Source organism: Trichosurus vulpecula, chromosome 9, assembly GCF_011100635.1.
Source record: "Trichosurus vulpecula isolate mTriVul1 chromosome 9, mTriVul1.pri, whole genome shotgun sequence".
NCBI lineage: Eukaryota > Metazoa > Chordata > Mammalia > Diprotodontia > Phalangeridae > Trichosurus > Trichosurus vulpecula.
Genome location: NC_050581.1, coordinates 59629273 through 59645860, shown reverse-complemented (window position 1 = coordinate 59645860; position 16588 = coordinate 59629273). Strand labels below are relative to the sequence as shown.

Genomic DNA, 16588 nt, shown 5'->3' with positions numbered 1-16588 from the left:
CTTAGGCTAAATTTATTGTATAATGTCTAGAAAAAGAAAGGCCCAATTTTTACAGAAAAAGTAATTAATTATCTCTTCTGGTTAGACCTCATCTGGAATATTGTGTTCATACTTGAGTATCATACTTGAAGAGAGATATTGACTAACTACACCATGTTTAGAAGGGGATGATGAAGAGTATGGAAACAATGTGGTAAGAGGAATATTTGAGGGAGCTAGGGATGGCTAGCCGGTGAAAGAGTGTGAGGGGTGGGTTGGCTAGAGAATGACACTATATCTTTCTTCAAATGTTGAAGAGGGCTATTGGAAGAGGACTTTTACTAAGTAGCTCCAGAGGAAAGAACCAAGGTTACTGGTTGGAAGCCAGAGACAGGTAGCTTTTTAGCTTTTTTAATGAAAGAATGGAATAGGATTACTTGTTAGTGAGTTTTCTGGCCTTGGAAGTGTTCAAATCAAGGCTGGATATTCAGTTGCTTTGAATGATATAGAAGAGATTCCTGTATCCATGCAGGAATCTAGTCTAGCATTGGATTAGATGATCCCTAAATGCCCTTCTACTTTAAGATTCCATGATCATGGGTCTTTGGTATACCAATGCTGTTTCCCCGAGTTGGAGGGCATTTTCAAATCCCTTCTACTTTACATTGTATCTGACATATCCTGTCCTGCCGATATTGGCCAAAAGCATCCTTGTTGGAATCTTCCCTTCCCTTTCTCAGGCATATTGATAAACCTAGAGTCAGTTTTTATTCATGTGAGTGCTGTTCTTTGGCCCATGTTCTTGCCCACAGTAGAATCTCTCAGCTGTTGTTAGAAGCGTGATAGTTAGAACTTGACAACAGAAGTGACTACAGAGCATACTCACTTTTTGAAACACAGGTTTCAGGGCCATATCAGTTTAGTGGTGTGACTGACAGTCATTGACCAGGTCATAAGTTTCAAGAAGTGTAAAGTAGATTGTTGATTGACTGATGCAATGAAGAGCCTGCCCCACTTACATGGTAGATGGGTGCACAAATGTCTACTCAATTTAACAAACATTCATTAAGCACCTACTGTGTGCCAGTATCTGGATATACATACACAGAAACAAATCATTTTTGTCCTCAGGGGCTTACATTGTACGTGTGAGAAACAACATGTACATAGATAAGTCAATAAAAAATATATACTAATAAATAGATAAGTCAATATAAAACAAACAAAATAAATTCAATATAAAATATATACAAATAAAATCAAAGGGTGAGAATACCAACAAGTCCCCTCTCAGGAGGTGCACTTGAGCTGAGTCTTAAAGAAAGCTAGAGATTATAAGTCTGATGTCAGGAAAGAGATCATTATCTGCACAAAGGCATGAAGGATAGAGTTAGAATGTCATGGAAGGTCAAAGTAATTCAGTTTGCCACAATGAATGTTTAGCTAGATGAATTCATGGTACTCCTGTCCAAGGCCTAGAGAGCTGATCGTAGGGTATTGAAATGCCTGAATGTTGAAAGCAATAGGACCAGAATAACTAATAGAGCTCAGAAATAAGAATTAGAATAAAAAGGTGGAGATGTACAGTCAGGAAGGCTTGAGGTCAGAAGTCATAGAATCCAGCTTAGGCAGGAAGGGTAAGCAAAGTGCTATAGATCTGAGCAGGCTAGTTTCAGAGCCTGGAAAATTAGGGAGTCAGAGAAGGAGTCCCTGAGATGAGTCTGTTTTATGTCTTTTTTCTCCGTTTTATATCTGTTTTTTTATCTCTTCTCTGTGTTATATTCTCTGCCAGAATTGAGGAGTTCTGGCTCAATGTGTGTTGATCATAACTAAGGGAAGAGAGAACTGTAGGTGAACTCTGCTTCTGACTGGAAATGGTACTGGATAGGTTCTGGGAACACTGGGAGGTCCTCACATGGTACCAGTGCCTGTTCTCTCTTTGTCCCTTATGGTTTCAACGATATATTTTAGTACATTTTCCCTCTTCCTCTTTCTCCACCTGAGGATGTCTCCAGTTAGTGTCAGAACTTGTCCCTTCTGTCTGCTTCCCTGGGGTCTCCATGATGAGTTTTAGCACCTCATAGTGGAATATTAGAGCCAAAAGGAACCATAGAAATCATCTAGTCCAACCCCTTCAATTTGCAGGTGGGGAAAACAAGGTCCAGTAGGGAACTGACTTTACTCAGATCAACCATCTGGTTAGTGACAGAGTCAGGACTTAAAACCTAGATTTTCTGATTCCTAGTAGAAGACCTTTCTGCCATCTTATACTACCTCCCAGTTCCCATTCCAATCTGCTCAGGGTCTCCATGACATGTCAATATCATTTCCTCCTTTGTTTACCCCAGGGTCTCCATGATGAGTGCCAGTACCTTCTTCAGCCACAGTTGATTGTCCGTCGATTGCTTGATGTTGCTGTCCTTGTTCCTGGTCGTCCCTCAGAGCAAACTCTTTCCTCTCATAACCGTTCGGCCCTGTTCAAGTGAGTCTGATGTACCCTGGCCTCTCATTGCCTTCTCGATTGCCCACCAAGTCCTGATACTCTCATGCCTTTTTCCCAACTGTTACCAAAACTCTTGGTAGATTATACCAAATAGACCTCTCTCTCTCTCTCTCTCTCTCTCTCTCTCTCTCTCTCTCTCTCTCTCTCTCTCTCTCCTCCTCCTCCTCCTCCTCCTCCTCCTCCTCCTCTTCATCCCCTCTCCCTCTCTCCCTCTTCCTTCCTCCCTTCTTCCCTTCCTCCCTCCCATCCTTCCTTCCTTTCTCCCTCCCTCTCTCCTTTCTTCTTCCTCTTTCTCTCTCCCCTCTCAATATTTCAGTTTCTCTCTCCCTCCTCCACCTCCCCTTTCTGTTTTTCACCTGCCAACAAATACACAGAGATTTCTCCTTAATAAAAGCTGACATTTTAATAAAAACTGCTTGTAAATGCACTGATGTAGGGACTACAAGTATTTTTTATTCCTATTTTACAGATCAGAAAACTGAGACAGGCTAAATGTTTTGTCCGTTGTCACATAGCTACTAAGCATTCCAGACAACATTGAAACTCAGGTTTCTCTTGTCTCCAAATTTAGCCCTCTTGCCACTGCACCCACTGGAATGCTAGGAAATGTTTAACAACTGATTTTTCTAAAAAGAAAAAAAGTATGCAAGACTCACTTTAAAATTTAATCTGCATTATTAACATTTTTTCCATCTTCTTCTTAAGTCTAGACAATCAACCAAACAGTAAATCAAGCCCTAATTTGTAGCCAATTTCTGAGGTGAAAGTGCTCCCACTGAAAATTTAACACATACACACTATACATATGTCTAGTATACGAGATTAAACTGTACATTATTGTGGAGGAATTTTAGCTCAAAAACAAGTATGCTAATCAACCATTATAGCTTCTTGTATGAAGAATTTTTGTGCCAATAAAAATCCCAATAACCATTCACATACAAACAAAGCAGGCATAAAAAGGCAATAGAATGTAATTCTATACCTTTTGAGTGTCCCTCTGGAATTTGGGGGTGTATGGTTTAACTCCAAAGTCTTCAGCCAACCTTGAGATCACAGCAGCCTTCTAAGAAAGCTGAGCAAAGCCAATTCCTGGAAGTTGGAAGACCTCTAGCTTCCAAAAAAACTTTCCTAGAAAAACTTTTAGGAGATGGAAAGTCCCCAGCTCTAGAGTCCCAGGTTCTACAAAGGGAAAACCCCTCTTCTCATGTTTTTAAAAAAATCTCCTTTATTTCTCCCACAAGCTTCTGTTCCGGGGTATTTCACCTCTACTAAAGGTCATCTCTCTCCCCTCCCCCCTCTATCTCTTGAAGCCTGTGCCATTTTTGTGATGTCACCACAGGGTAAGGGGTTAGGAAGAGAAGAAAGGGGGCCAAAAGGACTTCGGAATCATTATTTCATTTAGTGGGTGGAAGAGATAAAATACCTCCTCCTTTTCTGTCCTCCATTTGTTTATACCATTATATATCTGCTTGTCTTTAGTGGCTATCTTACCTCTTTATTGTCTTTTTTGTTGCTCCCTAGCTCCTCCTTGGAGGACTGAGGGAGTGTGAGGGGGACTAGGTGAGCTGAGATTGTGTGGGTTGCATTTCTCCAACGTATTCATACTTCCTTCAGCCATGTCTGCGGTCAACCAGATGGGGGTGCTATCTCCCTTTTCAGGTAGCTCAGTAGAGACTCAGAGAAAGCCTTCCTTGTCTTTATGGGTTCATTTCTCTAGAATTCTCACAGAATTTGATTGCACTGCATTTTATTTAATCTGCACTCCTACTAAGCATCTAGAATGCAATAAGATATTAACTAGTTTGCCTCATGGTTGTAATGCCTAGCAAGCAGGTTATCACCTTTGCTTCATCTTAACCTAAGTCCTCATCAAGAGATGATATTTTTGTTCTTCTCTCTAACCCCTGCCATCCATGGAACAGAAACCTCCACTTGGGAAGGGGAGATACTACCACCTGAAGTCAGTTCTACGTACTTCTTTTCCTAGGCTCAGTCACCCTCTGTTCCTGGCCCTCTAGCCCATCTGGGTTACCCATACTGTGGTCAGCCTTCAGGGGAAGGTCAGAAGCTTCGCTCTCTCCTTGGCCCTGTTGGTGTGGAATGACTCTCCACTCTCTAGTGCCAAGCCAAGGAACATTACAAAGATTCACTGACAGTCCCCATGAGCTGGCATTAGCTCTGTCTCCACAAAAGAGGTGGTTTTTATCGCCCACTACTCTTTCTGCCTCAGTCACCAGTCCCCTTTGGCACATCCCCCCACCCAGATGTAGGAATGAGCAAGGTATTGCTACGTCATTCCAGAGTGCAAATCCTTCAGTGCTGAGCCTGAGTACATGATTATTCCCAAGGTGCCAGGGTGTGTATGCCCAGCTCCATTGCCTATTGTTACAGTAGAGCAGACCGAATGAGACCAGAGAGGTATGAGTAAGCATGGGCTTATGAATTGTTGTGCTGATCTGCACTGTTCTTGAGTCCGCAGATATATCTCCCTAGATAGATTCTCATTCTATCCCAGGTCTGGAGTTTGGGGTGCACAGCCTTCCTGGTGTGTTGAGGTTAACTTTTTACCACCTTGTTGCCAATGAGAAGCTTATCTCCCTGTATCCTGCCAGTGAGAATCTTTCTTTCCTTCTCCCTCCCCACCTTCATAAAGCCCCGGGCACCCTGGGATCCACTTACTGAACTCCTGTTACAGAGTACCAACTCTGTCCCTTGATTTCATTTGCAAAAACATGGCTAACAGGTCCTGAACCCAGTGACTGACCTGTGCTCCCTGCTTTTGTGCTGTTACTGGCTCAGCTTCCTACTCCCTTTAGATCACTTTTATTTTTAATTTTATTTTATTTAGTTATTTTTGAGATTTTTTATTTTTAGTTTACTACAATCAGTTCTACATAATTTGGAGTTCCAGATTTTCTTTCCCCCCTCCCCACCTCCCTCCCCAAGATGGCATGGAATTCTATATATCTACTACGTATAACTTTGCATTGAACTTGTTTACACAATAGTCAAGTTGTAAAGAAGAATTATGACCAATGGAATGAATTTTAGATCACTTTTAGCAATGCTACCTCAGAATTTTGTGGCAAAAAATATTTAAGTGTCTTTAACATGGATATAGCTCCTACCAAGAGAAGCGCTGCTTTCATTATGTTGTTCACTGGACATGAGCCATTTTCCCTTCCTTTGACATCTATAGTTCTCTCCCCATCCAAGCTTCCCTATATGCTCCATTCATCCCCCATATCCCACCTCACTGACATCTCTCCTCACTACTAGAATCTTCAGTATCTCTCCTCTCATCTTTGTCTCCTAGAATTTCTCATGCCCACCACCCAATTTGTCACCTCTTGTCCTTGTATCCCCCCCTCTAGGGTCTTTGTCCCCAGTTTCACCTCCAGGGTCTCTGTCCAGCTGAAGTGTGTGGGATCTCGTGGGGGCTCTGGCTGCCCCCTGATGATGCATCTGCGCCCCAAGGCACCTCCCCTGCACAACTCAACCTCTGTGGCCTGTGGGGAATTGGCACCATGTGGGCTGGAGCTGGCCCTGCCTCCTTGGGGGGACTGGGTCTATGTACGTGTGGAGACACCAAGGGGTCTCCCTGGAACCCTTCGATTCCAGCTGTGTGTGCAGCTACAAGGTCAGCACAAGGGCCCCTGGGTTTCTATACTTTTCCTTGGGAACCCCATCATAGGGAAATCCTGTGTCCTACTCTTGGACCATCCAATTTCATCATTCCATGCAGCTATAAGGAAATCCAGAAGGACTCTACCTGAGATCCCTTGTTGGAAAAACTCAGGATATCTCCTATCATAACCCATCATCTTTCCAGAACCATAGCATTATAGTTATGCATGTAGCTGTAAAGTCAGCCACAATACCCTAGGTCCCTTTCTGGGACCCTGCCCCAGGATACTTTTCCTTTCCTCCCTATACTATAGGACAATCTGATTCCTGTTGTGATCTTACCTCACCCTCACCCTCTTTGAACTTTTTCATAGTGATATATGTACTTCATCTTAGTCTGGGTCAAGACCCTAGGGATATTATTTGAAGGTCATAGAGGCTATGGATAAACCATGAGCCCACTTATAGAGCTCAATGTGCCTGGAACCCTGGTCCCTTAAGAGGCTATCCTGGGTGGGGATGGAGGGAGGTATTATTTGATGGCCCTGGGGATTTGGTCAAGGTGGGAAATTTAGGGTCTGGGTTGTAATACTGAGGGGATTGTCAATGAGCTATAAGCTTCTTCCCAGAGTGCCCCCAACATGGCCTGTCCCGAGCCTTGGTACCTGGAGCAGCCATGAACATGCCCCAGTCTCTGGGTACTCAGCTGCCCCCTCAGGAGATACCACCCTTGGGAGCCCCTGAAGAGGTGTCTGAGAGCACATCTCCCCCTGACCACTGCTGGCCAGTGCGTCCAACACTGCGGAATGAACTGGATACCTTCTCTGTCCACTTCTACATCTTCTTCGGCCCCAGTGTGGCCCTTCCACCAGGACGTCCAGCTGTGTTTGCCCTGAAGCTCCTGCCTGTGCTGGACAGTGGAGGGGTCCTGACCCTGGAGTTACAGCTCAATGTGGTATGGATGGGGTAGGGAATGGGGCTTAGGGGAGGTACGAGGGGGACAGAGAAGGAGAAGCTGATGATACTCTCAGCTTGAAACTTCAGGTAGTGGTGCTGAGTACTTAGAGCCTTCAAAAAGCTTCCCTACATATCTTCCACCCAGTCCATAAATCAGTGTTGGAAGGCACCCTAGATTTCAGTCAATTCAACCTCCCACCTGTATAGCAATTCCCTCAATAACATCTTTGATAGGTAGTCAATCTAGTATCTACTTGAATATTTTCAGTTATGGGACTATCCATTCCCCTGTACTCTTATTCTGCTCTGAGGCCAGAGATATTTTCACCCTCATCTAACTGGGGGCTTCCAGGGGAGAATCTATGTCTTCCTTACCCACAGATTAGGAGTTCCCTGAGAACAAGGGTCCTATTTTCCCCATCAGACCAAAGATTCCCCAAGAGCAGACATCATGCATTTGCTTTTAGACTAGGTCGAAATCTTCACACTCTGCTTGGTTCATGGAGTCAACTGACCATGGGGGCTTTCACTTTGTCACAGGATTTAGAACTGGAAGAAACTTTTTGAAATCATTTATTCCAAGGGTTCTTAACCTGGGGTCTGCGAATTAAAAAAAAAACCATTTTGGTAGCTGCATTTCAATGTAATTGGCTTCCTTTGTAATTTTATATACTTTATGAATTTAAAAATATTGTTCTAAAAAATAAAAATATTGTTCCGAGAAAGGGTTCATAGGCTTCCCCAGATTGCCGAAGGGATCCATGGCACTCTAGTTTAAGAAACCCTCATTTTTTCATTTTATCGATGAGGAGACTGGGGCTTGTCCTAGCTGGAAACGTCACCCCTAGAAGCCTCTTCATTGAAAAAGGGTCAACTCCAACCTAAGAGCTGCTTGTTGTGCAGTTGTCAAAAGGACAATGGACAGTGAAGAAAGAGTGGTCTAGGACCCCGCGGCTCTCTTTGTCGTCCCGAACGCTGTCACCAGCTAGCTAGAAAAGGGGCACATTTTTCCTTTGAAGAACAGTGCTTAGTGCCAGCTTTTACCTCAAGTCTTTCACTCCACATAGGATCCTTTCCTTCCCCCCACCTTTTTCACTTTATTACTAAGAGAGTGAGTCAAGGGTAGAGGCTATTCACAGGTTAAGGGAACATCAGTTAAGTTTTATCTTCAAGGTAATCTCACCAGTCCCATTTCCATCTAACATAAATAGCCATGAATATCCGCTGCTGTATTCATCACCAGCTCGGATTTTTGAGGAACAATTCAGTATCTTTTAGGGACCCCTGTTCACTGATCAACTTACTTGACCTCTGATGCTGTTTTCTGGTTTCCTTCGGTCCCAGAGGGTCGTATGTGTTATCTTCACATTTCTATCACAGAATCCTGTCCCCTACCTTCTCTTACATTTCAAATTCATGGGACCCACTCCTTTCTTTCCTGCAGTGCAATTCATTACACTTGAGAGTTCTTCAGAGCATTCTTTTGCCCCTGCCACAGGTTCATTAAGCAAGTTTCTTGCCTTTCCTTTCCTCTGATTTTTGCAGCTACCCTAACCCTAACCCTCCCTTTAAAATTTTTAATTTTTTTTTAAAAATAGAGATCTGCTTTCTTTCTCTCCCACCTCCCACTTCTCCACCCCATTGAGAAAGCAAGAAAAACAAAATCTCATGTTGCAAACACATAGATAAGCAAAACAAATTCCGAACTGGCCATGTTAGAAAAGTCTCAATTCTGAGTCAATCGTTTCTCTATCAGGTGGTGAGTGGTTGGTTCATACTGAGTCCTCTAGAATTGTCTTTTGTTGATCAGAGTTCCTGAGACTTTGAAAGTTGATTATCTTTTATAATGTTGTTGTTATTGTATAAATTGTTCCAGGAAATACCTTCCATTCCCTTATGTACTACGTAATACCCAAACTTTTGAATAGCCATTGGTGGGGAAATGTGATGTCCTTTCTAATTCCATTTCCCCCAATGGACTGAGTCTAGGCTACTTTTGTGCCACTGCATGGAGATTCCACAAGGGGGAGGCATTCCCCTTTGACAGTCTTAGCTGTGTTACTACTGTTCCATGTTAGCTTGTAAGATTTAGAAGTGGATGGTGACTTTAGATAATCCAGTCAAATCTGCCCACTTTACAGATGAGGCCCTAGAGAGAGGTTAAGTGACTTTCCCAAAATCACACTGGTAGCTAAGAAGAAGGTTTAGTTTCAAATCCAGTTTCTCTTGCTCCAAATAGTCTGGTTCTCTTTATATTACAAGTGCTGCCTGCATTTACACCTTGCTTTAGATACATTTTCTCAAATATGAAAACATCTCCTCTAGGCATCCAGTTACTCTAGGTGGCCTATCACCTATTATTTTAGAGCCAGACTGTTGGAGGTGGGTTCCCAAGGTTACATAGCAACCTCATAATGGAGAAGGAGCATGGCCATTTTTGAGATGGACCGAGTATTTTAAGCTGATTTTACTGATAACAGGGCTCCAGGATTGAGCGCCCGTCTTCTTATCAGCCTTGGAAATTTTGTGGAAGAAATGAAGTTTCCAAGTCTTGAATAAGGGGTGGGCGTTTGTGGCTTGAATGTGGGAGAAGGAAGGAGAGATTTTTCAGGAAAGGGTGACTCTATGTGTGGAGGTCTGCATTTGGATTATAGGAATGGCAGTGGTACTAAGGACCCTCAAAAGCTCTGATTATGTAGGATTTTCCAGGAAACTGAGGTAGAGGTGGGAGCAAGTTGTTCTAGGAATGGTGGAGGAAGAGGAGGAGCTCTTAAGGGAGTGATTACAGGAGACTGGAAGGAATCTACTCCCCTCTTTTTTTTTCCAAGACTCTTGAGAGTGGGGAGAAAGTCTCAGTAAGGTGGTTGTAGCAGTCAGGAAGGAGGTTCTGTTACTTGGAGTTTTAGGAATCTGGGAGTTGGGGGGAGGTAGGAGAGAGGGAGAGTCATTGTCTGCATCATAGGGTGAGTTCCTAGGGAAGTTATAATGGCCTTGGGTATCGATCTAGAAAATAGTTCTGGTCTGTTTGGTTTTCCTTACTTTCCCCCTTATACAAGCAGCTAAGGGAGTGCAGTGGATAGAGTGTTGGATGTGTGACTTTGGGCAAGTTACTTAACCTCTCAGCTACATTTCCTCAACCATAAAATCAGGATAATAGCACCTACCTTACAGAGTTGTTTCGAAGGTTAAATGAGATAATTTTTGTAAAATGTTTTGCAAACCTCATAAGTACTATGTAAATGCTAGCAGGATATTCTGCAGGGCCCTGTGATTCTCTAGAGTAGTCAATTAAAATAATAGCTACCATTTATGTATTGCTTTAAGGTTTACAAGGTGTTTTACATGTATTCTCTCATTTGGTCCTCATAACAATCCTGGGAGTAAGGTGCTGCTATTATCCTTATTTTTACAGATGAGGGAAACTGAGGTCAAGAGGAGTTAAATGAGGAAGTAAGTTAAGTTGCCTGGGGTCACACAATAAGTATATGAGGCAGGTTGTCAATCCAGGCCTGTCTGATTCCAAACCCAGTGCTTTGTCCTTTATGCCACTCATCTCCTGAGCAAAGTCGTCAGCCTCACTCCGAGAGCCTCCAGAGTCATCAGATTCATGGCAAGTCAAGACATCACCCTCGTGAGGTCATTGGTCTTCTTCCAGAATGAAGGATGAGTGACAGCAACACCACCACCTGTCTCCTGATGCTGTAGGCTCCTTAACTCATGAAGGTGTTCTTGGCATTTATGAATACTCTGAGTCACCTTGTGTCCATTCCCAAGAGGAATTAGGAGGAGCTTCAAGACACCCAATTCTGAAAAGTGACATGAGACCATTTCTCATTAATAGCCTCTCATCATTACTTTTCTCCTGCTGTTTTAGTCTTTTTTTTGGAGGGGGCGGGGAGGCAGGGCAATTGGGGTTAAGTGACTTGCCCAAGGTCGCAAGCTAGTAAATGTATCAATTAATTATCTGAGGCCAGATTTGAACTCAGGTCCTCCTGACTCTAGGGCTGGTGTTCTACTCACTGCACCACCTAGCTGCCCTTGTTTTAGTTGTTGAATGGCATCTGGTGTCACTGGGGTCCAGCAGGCCACCTTGTCCCAGCTCACAGTTCTTCTCCAATCAGGGTTTCATACACAGGCTTCCATGCTCGCATAATCTTCCCTTCACTTACTCTCTTCCATACACACTGACAGCATCTTCCCCTCTGATTTCTCTTTCTAAGCTTCCATGATCAAACATTTTTCAGGCTTACATATTTATTTACTCCTGTAGAACCAGTGATCCTTCTGAACCAACTCACTAACTCCCAAGCACTTGAAACAACTGCTCACCACCCAATCGATCAATAAATATTTATTAAATACCCGGACTGGGTGTTTATGTGCTAGGCACTGTGCTAAGTGCTGGGGATGCAAAGAGAAGCAACAGATAGCCCCAGCCCTCAAGGAGTTTCACAATCTAATGGAGGGGGTATTGCCTTGCTGATATAGGGGTACAGGCCAACAAATATGTACAAAAAAGCTATATACAAGATAAATTGGAAACAATTAAGAGAGGGGGGTACTAGAATTGAGAGACTGGGAAAGGTTTGCTATAGATGACATTTTAGATGGGGCTCAAAGGAAGCCAGGAGGTAGAAAAGAGGGGGGAGGGCATTCTAGGCTCCTTCCTTCACTATGTCCACGCTGGTTTCCAACCTCTGAAACAAAAATGAGCACTGAGGTAGCTTCCTGATCCTCTTGAACAGACCCAGGGAATAGCTGGCAACTCTGTGCCCCTACAATGTCAGGTGCATAGCTGTCCTTCCTTTGTCTTTTAGCCCCACAACACCCTCAATTCAAGACACCTTTGAATCAGGGGTTCTTAACTGGGGCTCTGTGAACTTATTATTACTAGGATAACTATTTCAGTGTAGTTTTTTTTTGTAATCCTATGTATTTTACTTTATGCATTTAAAAACAGTTTTCTGAGGAGTCCATTGGCTTTCCCAGCTTGTCAGTGGGGTTTCATGGCACAGAAAAAATTAAGAACCTTTCCTTGCCATAGACGATGGGACCAGAGATGGTTGATGGAGTTTCCTTTGGATCCCTTTACCCATCAGACTTATTCTCCAGCCCCACTTCACCTCCCAGTCAAAATTAGGGACTGAATCGTTCTTGGATTGAGTGTCCCTTTCGACCCACTTCTTAGTTACTTTTGTGGTCTGCCCAATGAATATCTGATCCAAACATCTTCTCCTAAGGGACTTGGTAACTTTCATTCAGTATTAACAGATATTTCCAGTACTCTTTGGGCTTTTGTAGGGTTCACTTAAATAATTTACAAATCTACCTTCCCTTTCCTGGTCTCATCATGTCCTCCCTCCACTCCCCTCCCCCCACCAATGAACTGTTTTCTTTCATACCTGATGTCGGGAGGAGAGATTGTGAAACACTACTGCCACACCCAGTTTCCTAGAACCTATTTGGGTTTATTCAATCACTGCTTAAGAAAGCTCATGTTTTTCCTGAACCTCCTCCTATCAGACATAGCTAGTCGTATGATACTATAGCAAAGCAAAAAGACATTTACTTAAAATAGAATTTAAGATATATAACAAGATACAAGAATAAAGTGGTGAATAAATCAATGAATGAATAAAAAAAACCACATCTAATACTGTATTTAACCCTAAGGATACAAATAGAAAAGGTGAGAAGTCCCTACTCTCATGGAGCTTATATTTTTATTGGGAGAGACAACACATAAAAAGTCCAGCCTCAGGGCTGATGGCAATGGCAACGCTAGTGGCTGGTAAGGCCCAGGGGTCTTTAGGTTGTAACAGCAGATCAGACAACAGCACCTCAAGGCCTGGGATCTATAGAATGGTAGCAGAATAGATGATAAAGTAGCACTAGAAAGAAAAAAGTTGGTAACTCATCTCAGCTAAGTGGTATGAACAGTCAAGTATCCTGGATGGGATCTGGGTAGCCTAGGGCTGGTGAAGGGAAGTTGAAGGGAGAGGGTGGTCTAGGTGGCAGATCTTCCTGCCCCTACTGCCTTTCAGTATTTACCATTACCTATATTCTGCATATGCTTGTGGGGGATAGTTTCTAATGATAAAATAAAAAGCCCCATTAACTGCTAAAATGGAAGAAACCCCAGGTCCAAAAAGGGGGACCTGAAGTGAGGCAGAGTCCAATCACAGTTTACAAAGGTTATAACTGCATTTATTGCCTGAGAAGAAGAAGCTTGCAAGCTGGAGCAGTGAGATAACATTCTCAGCTGTTCAAAGTGGAGTGAGAAAAGAATGGGAGATTTATACATATTTGAGGTATTCAGCGATAAGTGGGGGTGGTTAAGGGAGAAATACAATAAATCAGGAAGTCAGGGGAGTAGGGGTCCAGGGAGAAGACATCTGCAAACACAACCAATCAGAAAGCAGGCTTGCTGCTCTTAGATAAGTTAGGAACCAAAATGTCTGGTGGTCTCTCTGAGCTAGCCAAGACTGGTTTCAGCAGTTGCTGGCTTTTCCAAGTTCAGCTAATGTTTAGTTGCAAAGGATCACTGGTAAGTCAGGCAGCCCTGGGCTTCAGAAGTCCTTTTGATTAGCTAGTTGTGCTACTCCATTGTCTGATTCCCTTGTGAAAAAGGGAAGCTCTAGCATATTTTATCAGCTAGCGTGGGCATTACAGAGCTCATATCCACACCAGAGAAATGTCCCCCTTACAAAGTTGAAGAGTGCTTGGGGGTGAGGTTGTGGTAGAAGAAGCTATTAGGTCAAGTAGGAGACATGGCTACTTTTTAAACATCCATTTTCCAAACTACAAACTCCCAAACTTTTAGGGAATTTAGTTCATGAGGAATTTAGTTCCCTGCTCATCAGTTTAGTACCATAAGCTGCTACACTGGAAAAAATGTTTTCTGAGTCCATTCTTTCAACACTACCCATGCTGCACACAAAGCACCGCACCATACAATAGCCGACTAGGGGAGGGTGTGATTTTCCCAGAGATCAATTCATAGGCACTGCAGGTCTAAAAGACATTGCATCTCAGCACTGAATCTGCAAAGTATTGAACTCTGGCCACTGTGGCTTCTCATGACAGGAGCTGTAGTTAGGAGGAAGTCAGTAGTCATTGCTTCCCAAATGGAAGAGAAAAACTTGTGTTATTAGTAGCAATAGGAGTTTGACATAGCTGTGGAGCAGCTTTCTGCCTTTGTGCATCCTTTCTCTTTCTTCTCTTCTAGAGTGTTACTCGAATAATCCCATATCCTGACTCTCTTGCAAGAGTTTTTTTTCCTTTTTTATTTGATAGTATTTTATTTTTCCAAATTAATTCCTGATGCAAAGACAATTTTCAGCATTCATTTTTGACACTTTTTATTTAATACTATTTTCTTTTTTCCAATTACATGTAAAGGCAACTTTCAACATTCATTTGTTGAAAGATTTTGAGTTTCAAATTTTTTCCCTCCCTCCTTCTCCCCATCCCCAAGATGGCAAGCAATCTGATATAGGTCATACAGGTGCAATCATGTAAAACATATGTCCACATTAGTCTTGTTGTGAAAGAATAAACAGAACAAAAGGAAAAAGCCATGAAAAAAGGAAAAAAAAAAGCGAAAATAGTATGCTTCAATCTGCATTCAGACTCCATCAATTCTTTCTCTGGATGTGGATCATTGTATTGCTGAGAAGAGTTAAGGCAATCATAGTTGATCATTGCCCGGTGTTAGTGTCATTATGTACAATGTTCTGGTTCTGCTCACTTCACTCAGCATCAGTTCATATAAGTCTTTTTAGGTTTTTCTGAAATCTTTCTGCTCATTATTTCTTCTAGAACAGTAGTATTCCATTACAATCGTATATCACAACTTGTCCAGCCATTCCCCAGTTGATAGATATCCCCTCAATTTCCAATTCTTTGACACTACAAAAAGAGCTGTTATGAATATTTTTGTACATTTAGGTCCTTTTCCACTTTTTATGATCTCTTTGGGATACAGACCTAGTAGTGGTATTGCTGGATCGAAGGGTATGCACAGTTTGATTCTTGCAAGAGTTTTTGTCTAACCTCCCATCGGATGTAGACATTCTCACCCAACTCCAGTTGGCACTAGAGGGGGCATCCTTATCTGCCATGCTTGGCACAGATTTGTGGGAGATATAGTTCTCAAGGAGAAAAGTACTCCTAACATTTATGACAGTGGTTGGGGGTAGAAGGTATTTGGCTGAAGAAGAGAGTTAACTTCTCTGTTCTTTTCTCTTCTCTCTTTCACCTACCCCTCTTTCTCCCCCTTTCTTTACATCATCTCTCTTCTCTTCTCCCCTTTTCTTTTCTACCGCTCCCACTCCCCTTCTTCTTTCTTCCCCTCCCCCTCCCCCCCTACAGTGGTGGTGTCCATTCCTTACTAGCTTTTCCCCATTGGCATCTCCATGGGTGTGACTTACCTCTTAGTCAAAGACTTCATCCCACCCTTCTTGGGGATTGGTTTTTTGGAGAGACAATAGTCTGAGGCTTATTCTGCTCACTTACCAAACCTCCTCCCACTAGAAAGAAAACTGTAAGGTTATACTAAGTCCAGGACACACAGATGCACTCATTCTATTCAGATTTTAAGGAGCTTTAATAATATATATATATACCAACATTATCTCTTTTCTCTCTAGCTTTGAGCTCCCTGATAGTAGTTGCAGATATTAGAAAGAGAATCTATTTTTCTGGCAAATACATATTTCAGCATAAAAATCTCCTCCTATATGCATTACTATTTATCACTCCCACCCCCTCTCAGTTGCATTCAGTACTCTAGGCAAATACACAATGTGTGAGAAACTTTTTTTTTTAACTGGCAAATCCCAGAGCAAAACAAATTCTTTTTAAAATTATCTTTTTTCCAATTACATATAAAAACAAAGTTTAATGTTTAAAAAAATTTTCAGTTCCAAAAACCAAATTGTTCAAGGAAACAAGGATTAGGGAAGCAGACTCAACTTTCCATTGAGAATAAGAGGGTAGGGGGATGAGGTGGAATATGGGAGTGTAGAATTCACCAGGGTCTGTCTCCAGAGCTCAGTGAGTATAGCCCTCCATCTTACTACATTTACTTCCGTTAAACTCAGATCACCAGTTATGATAGAGTAATGAGAGTATCTTCCTTTCCTCATTCCCATGGAATCATAGTTGATGCCATTACGACCTGGGACCTTGGCAGTGGCAAGTGTCTGTCTTCCTGCCTTTACACACCTTCTAAGCTGCCTTTCTTTCCCCTTGGTGACCAGTGGAAAACTACAGCGTGGAAGGGGATGCCTCATGTTCTCCTCTTGGCACACTTGTTCACTTCTTTTCTCTGTCAAGATTTTAGCTTTCCCATTTCCTTCTGGTCAAAGGGATAGACAGCCGCATTCCTGTTAATTCTTAGTCACCCTCCAAGAAAGTGCTGCATAAGATTAATTGTTTACAATCAACCTTCCCTGAAGCTCATATCTTCTGGATTAAGGGCATGTAATGTCAACATAGAAGAGGGGTCTTTTTCTT

At 42.6% G+C, this 16588-nt stretch overlaps 1 protein-coding gene across 1 annotated transcript in view; it reads left to right on the top strand.

Moving 5' to 3' along the window:
* The window catches only part of TMEM8B (transmembrane protein 8B), a 67856-nt gene that overhangs the window by 35080 nt on the left and 16188 nt on the right, over positions 1 to 16588 (top strand). The window contains exons 5-7 of the mRNA XM_036739553.1: positions 2328 to 2461; positions 5860 to 6125; positions 6742 to 7067. Of these exons, the coding sequence (XP_036595448.1) occupies positions 2328 to 2461; positions 5860 to 6125; positions 6742 to 7067 (726 nt within the window). The remainder of the gene's footprint in view (positions 1 to 2327; positions 2462 to 5859; positions 6126 to 6741; positions 7068 to 16588) is intronic.